At 41.0% G+C, this 14850-nt stretch overlaps 1 protein-coding gene across 1 annotated transcript in view; it reads left to right on the top strand.

Moving 5' to 3' along the window:
• The window catches only part of Col25a1 (collagen type XXV alpha 1 chain), a 415569-nt gene that overhangs the window by 248325 nt on the left and 152394 nt on the right, over window positions 1–14850 (top strand). The window contains exons 6-7 of the mRNA XM_070022440.1: window positions 14646–14672; window positions 14803–14829. Of these exons, the coding sequence (XP_069878541.1) occupies window positions 14646–14672; window positions 14803–14829 (54 nt within the window). The remainder of the gene's footprint in view (window positions 1–14645; window positions 14673–14802; window positions 14830–14850) is intronic.

Raw genomic sequence — 14850 nt, 5'->3', positions numbered from 1 at the left:
GCTACAATAAAGTGACTAATGTCCCTCATCAAAGTCGTGAGTGAGAGGGAAAATAAATGACAAAAAAGGATGTGTAACAGCAGAAAGACGAAAAAGAAATTAGAAAAGTGATGGGTGAATATGTGTCTTTCAAAGTGAGATAATGAGAACTATTCAGTGTGTCACAAGAACAGCCTGGAGCCAGTCCCTCCTGCTTTAATCTGTTTTGGTCACACTGGTGACCCCACAACTTTAAGCCTCAGTGTGTGTACATAGTACTTGATCTGTGCAGCTTCTGATATTCATGCTTAAAGAACAGAGGCTGAGCACTGGTGGCCCACACCTATAATCCTAGCTACTCAGGAGGCTGAGATCTGAGGAACACAGTTTGAAGCCAGCTGAAGAGCTAAGGGACAGCGCCCAAGCCCAGAGTTCAAGCTCCACTAATAACAACAACAACAACATAGAAAAATGAAGAGGAGGAGGAGGAAGAGAGATTTCTAAGTCAGTTAGATCATAGTTCAGATCCTAGCTCTGCCATTTTGTCAAATGCGATGATGCCATCTTGGGCCAATGATTCTGTCACCCAACTCTTCCCCCCCATCTGTAAATAATCAGGTCTTCTCTCAAAAACATGGTGTAGCTGGGGTAGCATGTACAAGTATTCAGAAAATTTAGTTGCCTTCCTCCTCTTTTCTCTCTTGGTTTATTAGAGTTACTTCTTTTTCCTTATTGGTTTTATTTGTTCTGTTTTCTGTAAGATGGAGTCTCACTGTGTCTCCCAGTTAGTCCTGAAATGACATAATCATGCATGCTGGCCTTAAACTCATGATTGTAGTTACTTAAAAAAAAAATTGTGCTGGTCCTGGGATTTGAACTCAGGGCCTAGGCACTGTCCTTGAGCTCTTTTGCCCAAAACAAGCCATTTACCGCTTGAGCCACAGTGATACTTCTGGCTTTTTTGGTGGTTTATTTCAGATTAAATTCTGGTGGATTTCCTGCCTGGGATGGCTTTGAATAGCGATCCTTAGATCTCAGCCTTCTGAGTAGGATTACAAGGATAAACCACTGATGCCTGGCTGTAGTTGCTTTGAAAAGGCATCTTTTCTCTGTTTCTGAAAAGATTCCATGATCTTCAAGACAAGATTTTCACTTCTTTCATCTTTCTTATCCTCTACAACATTTACCATAGTTCCTTACACATGCAGGTCAACAAATATCAAATTGTAAATGGTAGAAGTAATAGGAAAACGAAGCTGAGGGAGAGAGGAAATGATCAATGTTCCCTCTTTCTAAATGCCAAATCATGTCATAAATAATGCCACATAGCTGGGTGCTTGTGGTTCACAACTGTAATCCTAACTACTCAGTAGGCTGAGATAGAAAGATGATGGTTCAAAGCCAACCTAGGCAGACAAGTTTGTGAGACTCCCATCTCCAATTAACTATCAAAAACCTAGGGTGGAGACATGGCTCTAGTGGTAAATGTGTCAGCTGAACAAGAAAGCCAAGCAAGCTGAGAGGGCCTAAGCTTAAAATATTATAAGTAAATACATATGGACATGTAAAACAAGTCTTTTGACATTTTCTAGGGCTGAGACTTTACTGAACAGGCTCAGTATCTCATTTCCACATGATGTGGACAGTTTATATATTTTTTATTTCCTTGCGTTCTAGTAGTTTATATTGATATTCTTCACTGAGAATGAACAGATAAATAGTATCCCACCCAGGGCCATACCTATATTTTTTTAATTTTATAAAACTTTATTTGTAGAGGTCAAGGCTTTGGCTTTGATTTTTAATAATCAAGACTATGGTTAAAACAAAAAGTAGTACATGGTGAGTATGTGTCCTGCCACATTGCTTCAACATCAATATCTTCTCACAAAGAACAACTCCAACTTGTTAAAATGACTTGTTTTCTGAAAATATCCAGAATAGATTCTGTCTTGTACTCTTGGCAGAGAGAGGGAGGGAGGGAAAGGCATATGGGGGGGGGGAGAGAGGGATATACACATTGATCTTCTCTTTGCCCCAAATGAATTTGTAGGTGTCTTTATCAGAGAATATCAAAACAGCAAATAATAGCCACCGTCCTGAGTGAAGGCTACCATGCCATAGCAAGGTTTGTTTGTTTCTTAATAAAGTTTTTAGGGTTTCAAAGCTCTCCTCATAACTTGGCTCTTGACTGTGGACATAAAGTACCTATAATTCCCTTAGCAATCTGGGGTGCATGCTGTCATTCTGCATTACTCAGTGAGGAAGAAAGGCCAGGGGACCCACAAGCCAACACTGGTGAGCACTGCACACAGAGGTACTCAGATGCACCAGGCTTTCATCCACTTGAAAAAGATGGAAGATAGCAGTTTGCTTTTCCTAGTTTCCTTTTCCTTTTTGTTGTTGTTTGATGATGATGATGATGATGATGATGATGATGATGTTTCGTGCATTTTTCTTTATTTCCTTTTGTTTTTCCTCTGTCATTGCTATTTCACGATGCTTTGCTAAACTTCTCCAAACTTAAGCTGTGTCTGCCTTGGAAGGAATGATTCCTGGCTAACATATTCTATTTGGGGGGACAGTATTTAACTTCATCTTCGTATGTTTTAAATTATCTACTAAGCTCCCTCTAACCTAACACTTTAGCAATTCCCATATTTCATGTTTGTCTTCCAATCCAGAGGTTTTCAGAGTCTTAGAGGCTGAGTTTGGGGGCACAAAGAGGACAGCGAGCAATTCTGAGAAATTTGAGAAGCCTGTGTACATGTGTGTGCGTGTATACATGCCTGGGTCTGTGTGTGCACACACATGTACATGTGTGGAAGGCCTTGATTCACCCATTATATGCTCGAACTTTCTGATGAAACCATTATTGTACTCTGGCTTGAGTAAATTGAGCCAGATTCTCCAAGTGTCACCATCCCCCAGTATCTGTATTACTTGGTGGTAATATATATAAGGAAAATGATCGTGCAACTCATTAATGTTTTAGACTTTGGGCATTTTATTAAATAATACTGGTATGAGAATATGAAAGCCTCCATTGTGCTCCAGGTGGCTTATATTATTAAGAGTGCACATAGTATAACAGCTTGTTTATTTTATTCGAATCCACATTGCTTTATTTTTACACAGTCACTTGTGTATTTAAAGGATATAATATCAGCTCGGAGTTGAAGTTTCGTTTAGAATTCTCTCCAACTGAAATCGGTAGAAGAACTTCTGTTACCAGCTTTATGCTCTCTTCCTTGTTAATGTATTGTTCTTGATTCCATCTGGGTTAAGGTGAAGAATGTGTGGGATTTCACAAATGAAGAAGTTAATCCTTCACTGCTGTGCATCTGCAGGAGCTCTTATTCCACAGGCCACTCATCCTTGTGTCCGAGTGTTGATATATAGAAAATGTGCATTTGGGGGTTATTGCTGAGGACTGAGCTCAGGGCCCCAACACATGCTAGTCACATGCTTTACTATTGAACAGTACTTACTACCACAGGTTTTTGCTGAACAAACACATGTATTTAGTACTTTGATTTGATTTCTAGTGCAAATATTCTTTGAGAAAGTATCCTTAGTTATACAAAAGGGGGTTTCAATCCAACATGACAGTACCATGCATCTTGATCAGTGTCTTCCTCTTCCATCTTCTCCCCCCCCATCCCAACCCCTCCCCACACCTCAAGTTGTCTTGCTCCATTTCCATCTGTATATATTGGATATCATGACTGTATTTTCCCACCCTTCCTCTTGCCATATACTTGATGGTGAAATGAGTGAATCTACTGAAAACACCAGATTTTAGCACCTGTGTACAAGGAGATGGCAAAGAATGATGTGTGGAGTTCAGGGCTGGCTCTGACACAAACTCCTCTGTACTACTTGTGAGCTGTATGACTTCGGGGCATGTCTCTGCCTTTCCACCTTCAGTTTTGCCCTGTCAAATAAAGGTCATTGGTTTGACTTCACACATAACTGAATGCAACAGGAAACAGCACACAAGTCCATCATTCCAGGCCTGGACAGATGCCCACATGCCTTTCTTCTCTCATAAGCACTTACACTAAAACTAAGCTGTAGAGACTTGATCTTGTAATTCATGTATAGATGTTTCAGATAAATCATTTAATCCTAGAGTATAGAAATGCAGAACTGAGCACAGTGGTACTTGCCTGTAATCTCAGCTAACTCAGGAGGCAGAGTTCAAGAGGATCATGGTTCAAAAGCTGGCCTAGGTGAAATGTTAGTGAGATCCCTTTCCATCTCAATAAACAAGCTAGATATGGTAGGGCACACCTGTAATCTCTGCTCCGTGAGAGACATAGGTAGGAATAATCAATGTCCCTGATTGGCTCTGAACCATAGTACAGGAGCCTTTCTGAAAAAAAAAGGGGAGGGGCTCAGGATGTGAATCAGTGCAAGGCCCTGAATTCAAAACTCTAGTGTCCCAAAAATAGGAGGAGGAGGAGGAAAGAAAGCAAAGATAAAGTCATGAAAAATGATCATCATTTCATCATGCTTAAATATGGTCATTTATGCCCCCAAAGCAGTTGTATATACATTTGAAGGTATGCACAATTCTCTATAAAAATTGCAGTTTTTATTCAAAATTGCAATTTTGATTCTTCAGCTGAAGCCAAGCGCTATTAACTCACACCCATAATTCTAAGCTACTGAGTAGACTGAAGTTTGAGGATCAAGATTCGAAGCCAGCCAGGGCAGACAAATCCTTGAGAGTTCTAGTTCTTTAGCCAACATTGCCAAGTCAGAGGTTTAAAGGAGCTGTGCTGTGAGGGCTCCTAGCAGATCATCTGATGATGGTGTCATGATGACCTCTGAGTAGATGGCATATGTAGAGATACCAACATCATTCTGAGGATAGCTGGTATTCAGGGCTGGATGAGGAGAGGTGGTTTATGGGAAACTGGGCAAAAGAAGGCAAAAGGGAAAGCAAACAGCACATTATAATGGACTTGGAATGCACCACTGTACTCAATACCAAGTTAGAAAAATTAATCTGATAAAACTGTGTAGGATAGAGTATTGGGAAAAGGTCAGGAGAGACTGAGGCTTGTACCAGGAGCAGACATGGGAAGATGGGCATAGACTTGAAGGGATATTGTAGAAAAGCTATTCTATAGGGCTTAGTGTTTATTAAATTGCCTCAGTCATTTCATACCTTGGCTTTGCTAAACAATACTGCATGAACATGATTGTGCTGGTGGCTTTAGTGTGGCCTGGTTTTTGGTCATTCGCTAAATGTCCAGGAGTGGATTGTTGGGTCAGAGAGAAGCACTATGTTTAGTCTTTTGAGGAACCTCCATACTGCTTTCCAGAGTGGCTGAACAAGTTTACATTCCTACCAACAGTGTGGCGTTCCCTTTTGGCCACATCCCTACTAGCATCTGTTATTGCTAGTTTTCTTGATAATTGTCATTCTAACTGGGGTGAAGTGGAATCTCAGTTGTTGTTTTTTTTTGCCAGTCCTGGGGCTTGAACTTAGGATCTAGACACTGTCCCTGAGCCTCTTTGTGTGCAAGGCTAGCACTCTACTACTTGAGCCACAGCACTACTTCTGTCAGTATTGTTTTGATTTGCATTCTTTTTATAGCCAAAGATGTTGAACATTTCTTCATGTCTGTTGTCCATTCTTCTTCTGAGAAGTGTCTCTTTAAGTCTCTAGGGTCCTAGTGGCTTATGCTTCTAATCCTAACCATGGGAGGCTGAGATTGGGGAGGATTGAAGTTCAAAGCTAGCCTAAGCAGAGTAAAAGTTTGTGAGCCTTTCAGATCTAGGTGTGGGCAGGCACACCTGTTTTCCTAACTCTGATGGGTAATATAGGTGGATCAAGACCCGGGCACATGCCTGGACAGGAAGTGAGACTCTATCTAAAACTTAAGCAGCTTCAAAAAGGGCTAAAGTTGTGGCCTAGCAGTAGAGCACCGACCTAGCAAGTGCTAGGCCCCCCAAAGACAAATAAATACATGGTACTTAATTAAAGATAGCACTGGGGTTTTAAGCTCTTAGAGTAGCAGTGCATTTAGAAAAAATAGTTAAGTTGGAACCTTTGTTGTGTGGCAGACAAGACATTGAGAATTGGGGCTTGAGCAGGTTGAACTTGAACTTAGGACACATCAGCCCTGGCTCAGAAATCTGGTTAGCAGTAGAAGTGAAGGATTGCATTTTGGAAAAAAAAAAAAAGTGTAGGACATAAGGCAGGTGGTGGTCAGAGCCTTGATGGTTTACTTAATAGCTGATGAAGGAAGTGGAGAAAAAAAAGAAAAAAAGAAAAGAAAAAAAAAGAAGAAATTGTAGGCACAAAATTGGACATTGGGGACATTGATGGATTTTGTCAGACTTCGTCCCCAAAGCAGTAGTTCCTTTGGCTGCAGGTTAGGCTGAAGTAGGCCTTCTCGACACTAGAGAATGAGTTTAGCAGCTTCCCTTCCACAGCTCTTTCTTGCCAGTGCCTCCCTCCTAGCCCTCAATCCTCATGGACTCCAGTTCATGGTCATTGTTTTCCGGAGAAGACTTAGCCAGTTCTTTCTACAAATCTCAGTTCCTGTCTTCCTGACTCATCTGTTCTTTGGAGACGTTGGTAGATGCCCTAGGAAGAGAAGCGGCTAAAAGACTACTTGTCTTAGGAGAGGGTGAGGCAATGTATTTGAAGACCATGGAGAAAAATCCAAGGTCATGAGTAAGGAGATTCAAGTGGGAGAAAGATGCACAGGGCCAGGCTGGAGAGGAATGAGCAGGGGGTTAGTAGTAGATTACATTGACTCTTCAAGAGCAAGGGAGGTGGTAGCAATATGTAGTTTACACCTGGGGATTGTGTCAGTCGTAGAGACTTGTGCAAACCTCTGGAGCTTCTCAACATGAAGGATATGCAGCTTCTATTGGATGTAGTCTTGAGATGCATGCTCACTCACTGTCTCTCTTAACCTTGCCTGACTATTGTTTGTATTATTTGTATTATCTTTGTTTCATTTCCTCTGAATATCTTCTGAGTGTAGAAGGGACATCTTAATGTCAACTGCATGTTACAGTATCTACATAGCTTTATAAAACAGCACACGTGAAGCAAAGAATCAAACTGGCTTTCCACTCTGGTCCTGAATGCAACCTGCACCAAATGATGTTGGAATAAGTGCAGGGCTTAAGGATGGATGTAATTGTGAGTACATCTGAGTCACACTGAAGACAATACTATAGACCGACCGATATTACTTCTGTAATATTAACTGTAAACACAGGGGCTCTTAGAGAACAGTTGACACTTTCTTTCTACAAAAGGAATGTTTAGAATTCCAAGTCTTTCACCATGAAGATCATTTTATTTGACCTTTGAAAAAAAAGCAAAGACAAAAAAAATTCCCAAGTTAAAAGAAGCTTTGACAATCTCTTAAAACACTCAGAGGCCAGGAACAAAGAATGGCATACTAGGAAGAGGGGACACTTTGGTTTTGTTTGGTGGGATCAGCCATTGCCCTGGTTGTAAGTTGTATTGTGTTAGAACAGAAAACCAGAGTGAAGCCTTTGCTTTATGAATCCTATTGTTCTGTAAACCCTTAATCTTAAGCTATATCAGTCTGACTTTGAAAGTTTTTCTAGTGTTTTCTTCTTTTTTTTTCCTCTCCAAATTTTCCTTCATTGCTAGCCCCCACTTAATTGCTTCCGTATGGAAGCTGTTGATGACTTTAGACTAATGGCAGGGACATACAGACACTTGGTCAGGGCTGAAATGTACATCACAGAAGAGCTCATAGTCAGAAAGGGGCCCCAAAAGTTATATCTGTAAGAATCAGTTTTCTACTAACTAGGTCTGCTTTTGATATTTTAAGTTCTGCATTGTGTCTACCCCCTTCCTCTCTTTGATCTCTTTTCATCTTCAAGGCAAAACGCAAGGTGTAAAGTCTAAAGCCATAGGTGTGTGTGTAGTGGTACAGTAATTGCCTTCCTTGACTTAGCAGAGTCGACCCCGTGGTAACCACAGTGAAGCTGATTCTTTTATGATTCTTTTTATGGCACTACTTTGAACACCAAGGGTTTTGTTGCATTCTTTTCCTTCTGGATGTATGAATCTGGCAGGAAATTAATTGAGCACTCACTCTATGCTAGGGTTGACCAATGAGGATTGTTGTGTTCTGTCGGACAATATGGTTAGAATAACAGTGAAGTTTTAGTTTGGTTTGGCTTAGTACTTACTCCTGAACCATCCAGATGAATTTGCATCTTTTCCAAATATTCCTTCACTCAGTTCACTCACTTAGACATTTTGTTGTTGTTGATCGTGGGGCCTGAACTCTGGGCCTGGGCTCTGTCCCTTAGTTCTTCAGCTCAAGGCTAGCGCTCGACCACTTGAGCCACAGCGCCACTTCTTGGTTTTATCTGCTTGTGTGGTGCTGAGGGATCGAACCCAGGGCATCATGCATGCAAGACAGGTACTCTACCACTGAGCCACCTTCCCAGCCGTCATTTACACATTTTTCAAGACTTCTCTTTCCCATATGTTTACCTTCTTCAGCATTAGGTCAAAGTATTTGAAAGAGAAATTTGATGTTTACCATGTTTACCATGACGAAATAGGAAACATAGAATGTGTACTTAGTAATTCAATCTGCTGGCAGGCCAGGAACTTCATAAGTTGTTTCATGTATAATACATTGTATTAGCCAAGCAATAGACAATATTTTCCCCATAGTATTGATGAAGAAACTGAGGCTCATTGGGGACTAATTCACCTTCCAGAGGTGATGCTGTGAGGTTTGATAGAGTAATAACTGCTTGAGCCCCTCAGGGGGAGCTACTCATACTCATGGGGCACTAATAAGATATCCTCTGCTCCCAGACAGCCACCAAGGTGGAAGAAGGCATTATCTCTTTTTCCTCCTTAAACAACCAGGGTAAATTGTGGCTATGAAAAACAAGAATTCTGTATCTAGTTTGCAGTTGAAAGCAGAGATGGGGGGAATGTAATAAAGGTGTATTCGTCCAGAAGTTTACACCAGAAGCAGGACTTTGGAACAATGGTGGTGTAGTATGGCTACTGGGTACCATGTGTGCTCTTCTTCTCGGTGGTGATTATAAAGACTTCTTTTCCTCTCCCTCCTTCCTTCCCTCCCATCCTCTCTTCCTCTCACTCCCTCTCTCTTCTATTTCCAACTTAACCACCTGGAGTTCCCAACACTATGTGTGTTTGTGTGTATATGTGTATGTGTGTGTCAGTCCTGGGGCTTAAACACAAGGTCTAAGTTTTTGTGCTCAAGGCTATGGCTCTTCTACTTGAGCCACAGCTTTGCTTCCAGCTTTTTGGTATTTATAAGAATCTCATGGACTTTCCTGCCTGTAGGCCACCTTCAAACCACCATCCTCAGATTTCAAGCTCTTGAGTAGCTAGTATTACAGGGGTGAGCCCGGCAATGCCTTGTATTTTAAATACAACCCCAAAACCAGGGTTCAAATCCATATGATTTCCAGTTTGGCTTTGGAACTGCTCTATTTATCTGGGTTGAATTAGTTTAGGCTAATGGGTTGGGGCAAATTCACATTGTAAACTTTGCGATGAGTAAGCCTTCTTGGTGTGTGTTGATGATCTGATAGTAGCCCTCACATCCAGTTTACAGGTCAGTTCTACTTCAGATCTATGCCCTGAATCCCCATATTCTCATGGCTGAACCACAATTCAAACCTTCATTGCCTCCCTCCTGGACAGCAACAATTCCCTGCTCTTAGAGTTCCAAAGCACCTTGCTCACTGCCCCGTTAAATGGATGACAGAGTCCAACCCCAACCCCAACACCAAATTGCAGATATCCAGCCTCCCAAAACCTTCTGCTTTTTCTATTCCTTATCTCCAGCCCCATCTCTACATCTGCTGTTGAACCTCATCCTTCTTTTACTGCCTAGAGTCCTCTCTTACACGTGTTCTTTGCTTCTGCTTGAACTACTTTACCCTCCTTGGAGCCCCTTATTTTGGGCCACCTGCAAAGAGCTCCTTGCAATACCACATTTCAATCCCAGCTTTCCTGCAGCACCGTTCATCCCACCCCCAAATCCTCCTTATACATCTGCCCTCCAGACCCAGATCCTTTTCCACTGATAGTCAGATACACGTACTTAAAAGTAAATCTTTTGTGTTCTCTTCATTCTGCAACATGGAGGAAACAGAAGAGGTTATCTATAAGTAGTATCTACTCTTTTTCTTGGCTTGACATCAACTCCATGATTTCTTCAGCAGCCCTGACAGCAAGGGTTTCTGGGGTTTTCTTGGGGTTTTCTTTTGTCTACTTTTACTAAAGCTTCACTTTGTTTGTATGGTTTCTTGTTAAACATAATTCCTTTTCTAGGTTTTTCCAGTTCAAAGTGAGCAAAATTGTCAACTCTCACGTATCAAAGGCCACGTGGGGGATGCCACGTTCTGGTGACTCCCTCATCTAGGTAAATCATTTACTTTTATATAGGTTGAAACACGATCAACTATTTCTTGAATATCTCTCACTGTGCTCCTCTTAGCCTTTTCTTTCTCTCATTTAGTTGAAATAGTCAATCAGGAAAGAAAGATGCAAACTTCAGACGTTGTGAAGGCAGACATAAAGTTAGGGTTTTGAAAAAACAGTACAGGCCCAGAACGAACAGGAAGGTGGTAAGTCTAATTTTCAAATTTAAAACCATTAGAACCGGGGTGAATCTGAAGTTTGCCACTGACGTTTATAAATAGTTCAGCAGCAAATCTATAACACATTAACCACACTCTTAAAAAAATGTCCCAATCATCCCTTCAAACAGTAATAGCTACAAACTTTTATGCGCACCTCTTTTGTGTTTATGCAATTAGGGGCTAGAAAACTACAAAGGTCATGTCTCTGATGTTCTTATTTATTGAAGTGGGCCTTATAAAATATCAGTCTACAGGATTCTAAACTAGACCAGGAGAGGAGTCAAAGCTGTGACTCATTTCTTATTTACGACTTCTGATTTCACCATATTTCCTTTCTTTTGACCTAAATGCTCTTTTTAGCCCCAGCTTTACCTTCAAATAATTACCAACCAGCCATTGATGCTGTTGTTTGAATGACACATGAAATATTGTTAAATTTGGAAGAGTTAGAAAATACAAGATCACCGTAGATAAATATCCATGTTTAAGCCACATAATTGGCTTTTAGTTTGGGTTGATGCCTATCCTTCAATTTATGCTCATGACTTTTTTTATGTCTAAAGACATAAAACTAAAAACGAAAACCATGACCTAACTTTGATGTTTAAGGTTAGTAAATGTAGAGGGGGAAAAAAAAGCCATAACTACTCTTTCTTTGTAGTGTTTTAACTTTTCTTTGTAATGTTTTCACATGACTCCCAACTTTCAAAATGCGCTGTTTATCAAGGTAATCTATGCAGTGCTTGAAACTGAACCCCTGTCTTTAGGGGACAGGGTCAATTCAGAAGGAAGAGTGGGATTTCAGTGAGCAGAGAAGACACCTGCAGTTAATCCCAGACACACAAGTGAGGGCCCAGAGGGGCCCCAGTGGCCCAAGCAGCCGCCACAGCTGTGAATGGAGGTTGACCTCAGCTTTGCTTCTGAAGAGCTGGCAGGTGTCAGGACGCCATGCTGTCTGCCTTTAAAGCAGCAGTATTGTGTTGCTCCATTGTCCATGGCAATTTTTCATGTGTTCATGAAGTGTAAGCATCCACTGCTTAGGCCACTCTGGATTGCAAGAGCGCTAGCTGACATGTTGGTGGCTTCTGGGAAGTGGTCTTTGAGGAAAAGAATTATCTCTGTTGCCTCCTCCGTGGAACGTGATTTTAGGGGAGCTTTGAATTCTGCATTGCATGTAGCCTCAGCAGAGTGCCTTGGGGGTGGGCTGAACTCTCACCTGTACAGCCAGGCTAAGCTGTAAAGCCTGGCCAGGCGTTGGGGAGGATTTCACAGGGACATCTGGCTTTCATGTACTTAGGTTTCCCTCAGAGTCACTTTTTGTGTCATCTTAATAAGGCGTTTGACTTCAGTACTACCCTATCTGGCTTGTTGATCACCTTGTCTTTCATGTGAACTCTTGCATCAATGAGTATATGTAAAAGTCAAAACAGACTTCAGTAATATGAACTTAAGCCACGAATGTCCATTATGTTGCCCAAGCTTTAAATCTGAGCCTCAAAAGGCTGTACAAGCTGGGTGCCAGTGGCTCACACCTGTAATCCCAGCTACTCAGGAGGCTGGGATCTAAGGATCACAGTTCAAAGCCAGCCTGGGCAAGAAAGTCCATGAGACTCTCAGCTCCAATTAACCACCAGAAAACTGAAGTTGTGCTGTGACTTAAAGTGGTAGAGCACCCACCTCAAGCTGAAGAGCTCAGGGACAGTGACCCAGAGTTGAATCCCCACAAAAAAAAAAAAAAGGCTGTAGAAGGGGGTCACAATTTAACATGACCCAGGTGTCCAGTGCTTCTTGGTCAGTCATCCCTCCGTCATTCTCCCCATCCTGTCTGTCCTCTCCCCTCAGACTCCTTTTGCATTTCTCACTTTATTGTGTATGAACTTTGAGTATTCTGTCTGTATTTGTCCCCATGTCCCTTTTCAGTTCATCCACACAATACCCACTATCTCCATCTCCTTACAAACTCGTTTCTTGCCTAACTCCTGATGGTAGGCCTTTGCTTTTCCTCTGCCCTTCCCAAACTAAAACCCTACCGGAATCACATTAGTGATTATTCATATGTGTCACAATACCTTAATTCCTCAGCCTTAATTGGACTGCAGTCATTACTCATTTGATTTGCTGAAAATATTAGTTAACAAACATAGAAAACGTGATAGCAAACTTTAGAAAATATAAGGCATACTATGGTTGTTAACGTTAAGTTCCCGAGCACCTCACAGCTGTTACTTGAATGGCCCCCAGTGAGAATGGGAGTTAGGGGTCATTTTTCTCTCACTGACTCTGGGCAGAACACATTGCAGGAGGTGGCTCATAGCTCCACAGCTATCTTCTGTGACTTAGTGGTCACCAGAATGGGGGAAACGAGAATGGGGGAAATTTGCTAGAACCTAGATGTCTCTTCCTGCCCAGCCTTGTCCTGTCTCCCAGTATAGCTATTGAAAAGACTCACCCAGAAGATGCAAAGAATTTCTTACCTGTATCTCTGCCCGTCTCATTGCATATGCATGGCATATAATGTCTAATGTGCTCTAGAAAATGCATAGGACAATCAGATGAAACAAAACAAATATAAAAAGTGTGGGCTGTTTGTGACAGAAAATGCAAAATAAAAAAAAAAGGTGTTGACTGATAAGTATGGAAATACAAACTAAAAGCAAGTAGACTTAATAGAGTCCCCCACCAGAATATATAAAATGAAAAGAAAGAAACTAACAAGTATTGGGAAGATAAACCAGATTCTCCCATTGCAGAGAAGGGCATAATTGGTAGAAACCCTTTAGTAAAACAGTTCAGCTATATCTATTGAAACTAAATATAGATACTTTCTTACCTAATGGTGCCATTCCTACATACACAGCTTACAGAAATGAACATAGTGTTCCACCCAAAAAGAAAAACATGGTAAAGCTAGCTGGAATACATAACTGGACATGATATTCAGGACACTAGGTATTCCCACACAAACAGTGAAACTCAAGGAGGAAAGACACCCTTAGGGGAAGACCCCAGAGGTATAACTTCTCTCAACACTTAAAACACTATTTATTGAAACAAACCCCAGGGGATGGAAACAAGGTTTGGGGGTGATGGTAGTATTTTTTTATACTTTTGTTCTTTCTTTTATACCAGCAAAAGGGGGGCATGCAGCAAAGAAGGGAGGAAGGCTGAACAAATGCAATCATGTTACTTAGTATACACTATGCGGAAAATGCTGTTCTGCCAGGTAAAGTGATTCCAGGAGAGATTTGACTTGTGTTTTCTATGTAACTTGAGGGCAAGGATGGGAGGGGGGAAACTGAGGGAAAGCAAAGGAAGAGGGATTATATTGTCCAAAAAAGAAATGTACTTGTTATCTGACTTAAAATGGTAACCCCTCTGTAAATACCTTAATAAGAACAATAAGATCATATTTTTAAAAAGAAAAAATAAACATTGAAATGTTTATAGGAATACTCTTTATAATTGTCAATACTCTTTTTTTAAAAACTCCTAAAAATAAATGCTCATCAGTAGTGGCATGAACAAATAAATTATGGTGTAGTCACATAGTGGAATTTTATGAAGCAGTAAGAAAGAGCAGTCTGCTACTGTGCACCAAATTAGGAATGAGTTTCACACATTTTGAATAAAAGAGGACAGACATATGTATTGTGGCTTCATTCATGGAATGGACATAGGAAGAAAAATTATACTGCCAGAGGTCAGAATAGCAGTGACTGAGGACATAGGTAGTATTCTACGTCTTGTTTAGTAAATAAGTAAATTTGCTTCGGGCAAATTTATTCAGCCTATCCTAAGTATATACTGAAGATATATTTGTATATCAGTATATAACTGTGTATCAGTTTCATATTCCAGCTACATTATAATGATGGTTTACAAACAAAAATGCTTTGGGAAACTTCAACAACAGCTGTATCTCTGTGTCCTTTATATAAAACTTTAAAGTAGATCTGATATATCTCCAGTTATTTTCATTAACTTTTTCCCCCTCTTTCTTCTTTTTCCAGGGTCCCCCTGGTCCAAAAGGGGATAAGGTAAGAAGATCCAGATTGTTGAACCATCCATGTCGGTTTGACCCCGGGCATGTTTTATGTTTTGGCCTTTTGAATAAGCACCACAAATGAGTCTTGACTAAAGCCACCCTCCTATCTTCCCATTCTGCAGGGGGAACAAGGTGATCAGGGGCCTCGGGTAAGTTCTTATCTTCTTATC

This window comes from Dipodomys merriami, unplaced genomic scaffold, assembly GCF_024711535.1.
Source record: "Dipodomys merriami isolate MVZ:Mamm:240054 unplaced genomic scaffold, mDipMer1.0.p SCAF_15, whole genome shotgun sequence".
Lineage (NCBI taxonomy): Eukaryota > Metazoa > Chordata > Mammalia > Rodentia > Heteromyidae > Dipodomys > Dipodomys merriami.
Note: the sequence above shows the minus strand (reverse complement) of the source record. Positions and strands in the feature narration are given on the sequence as shown.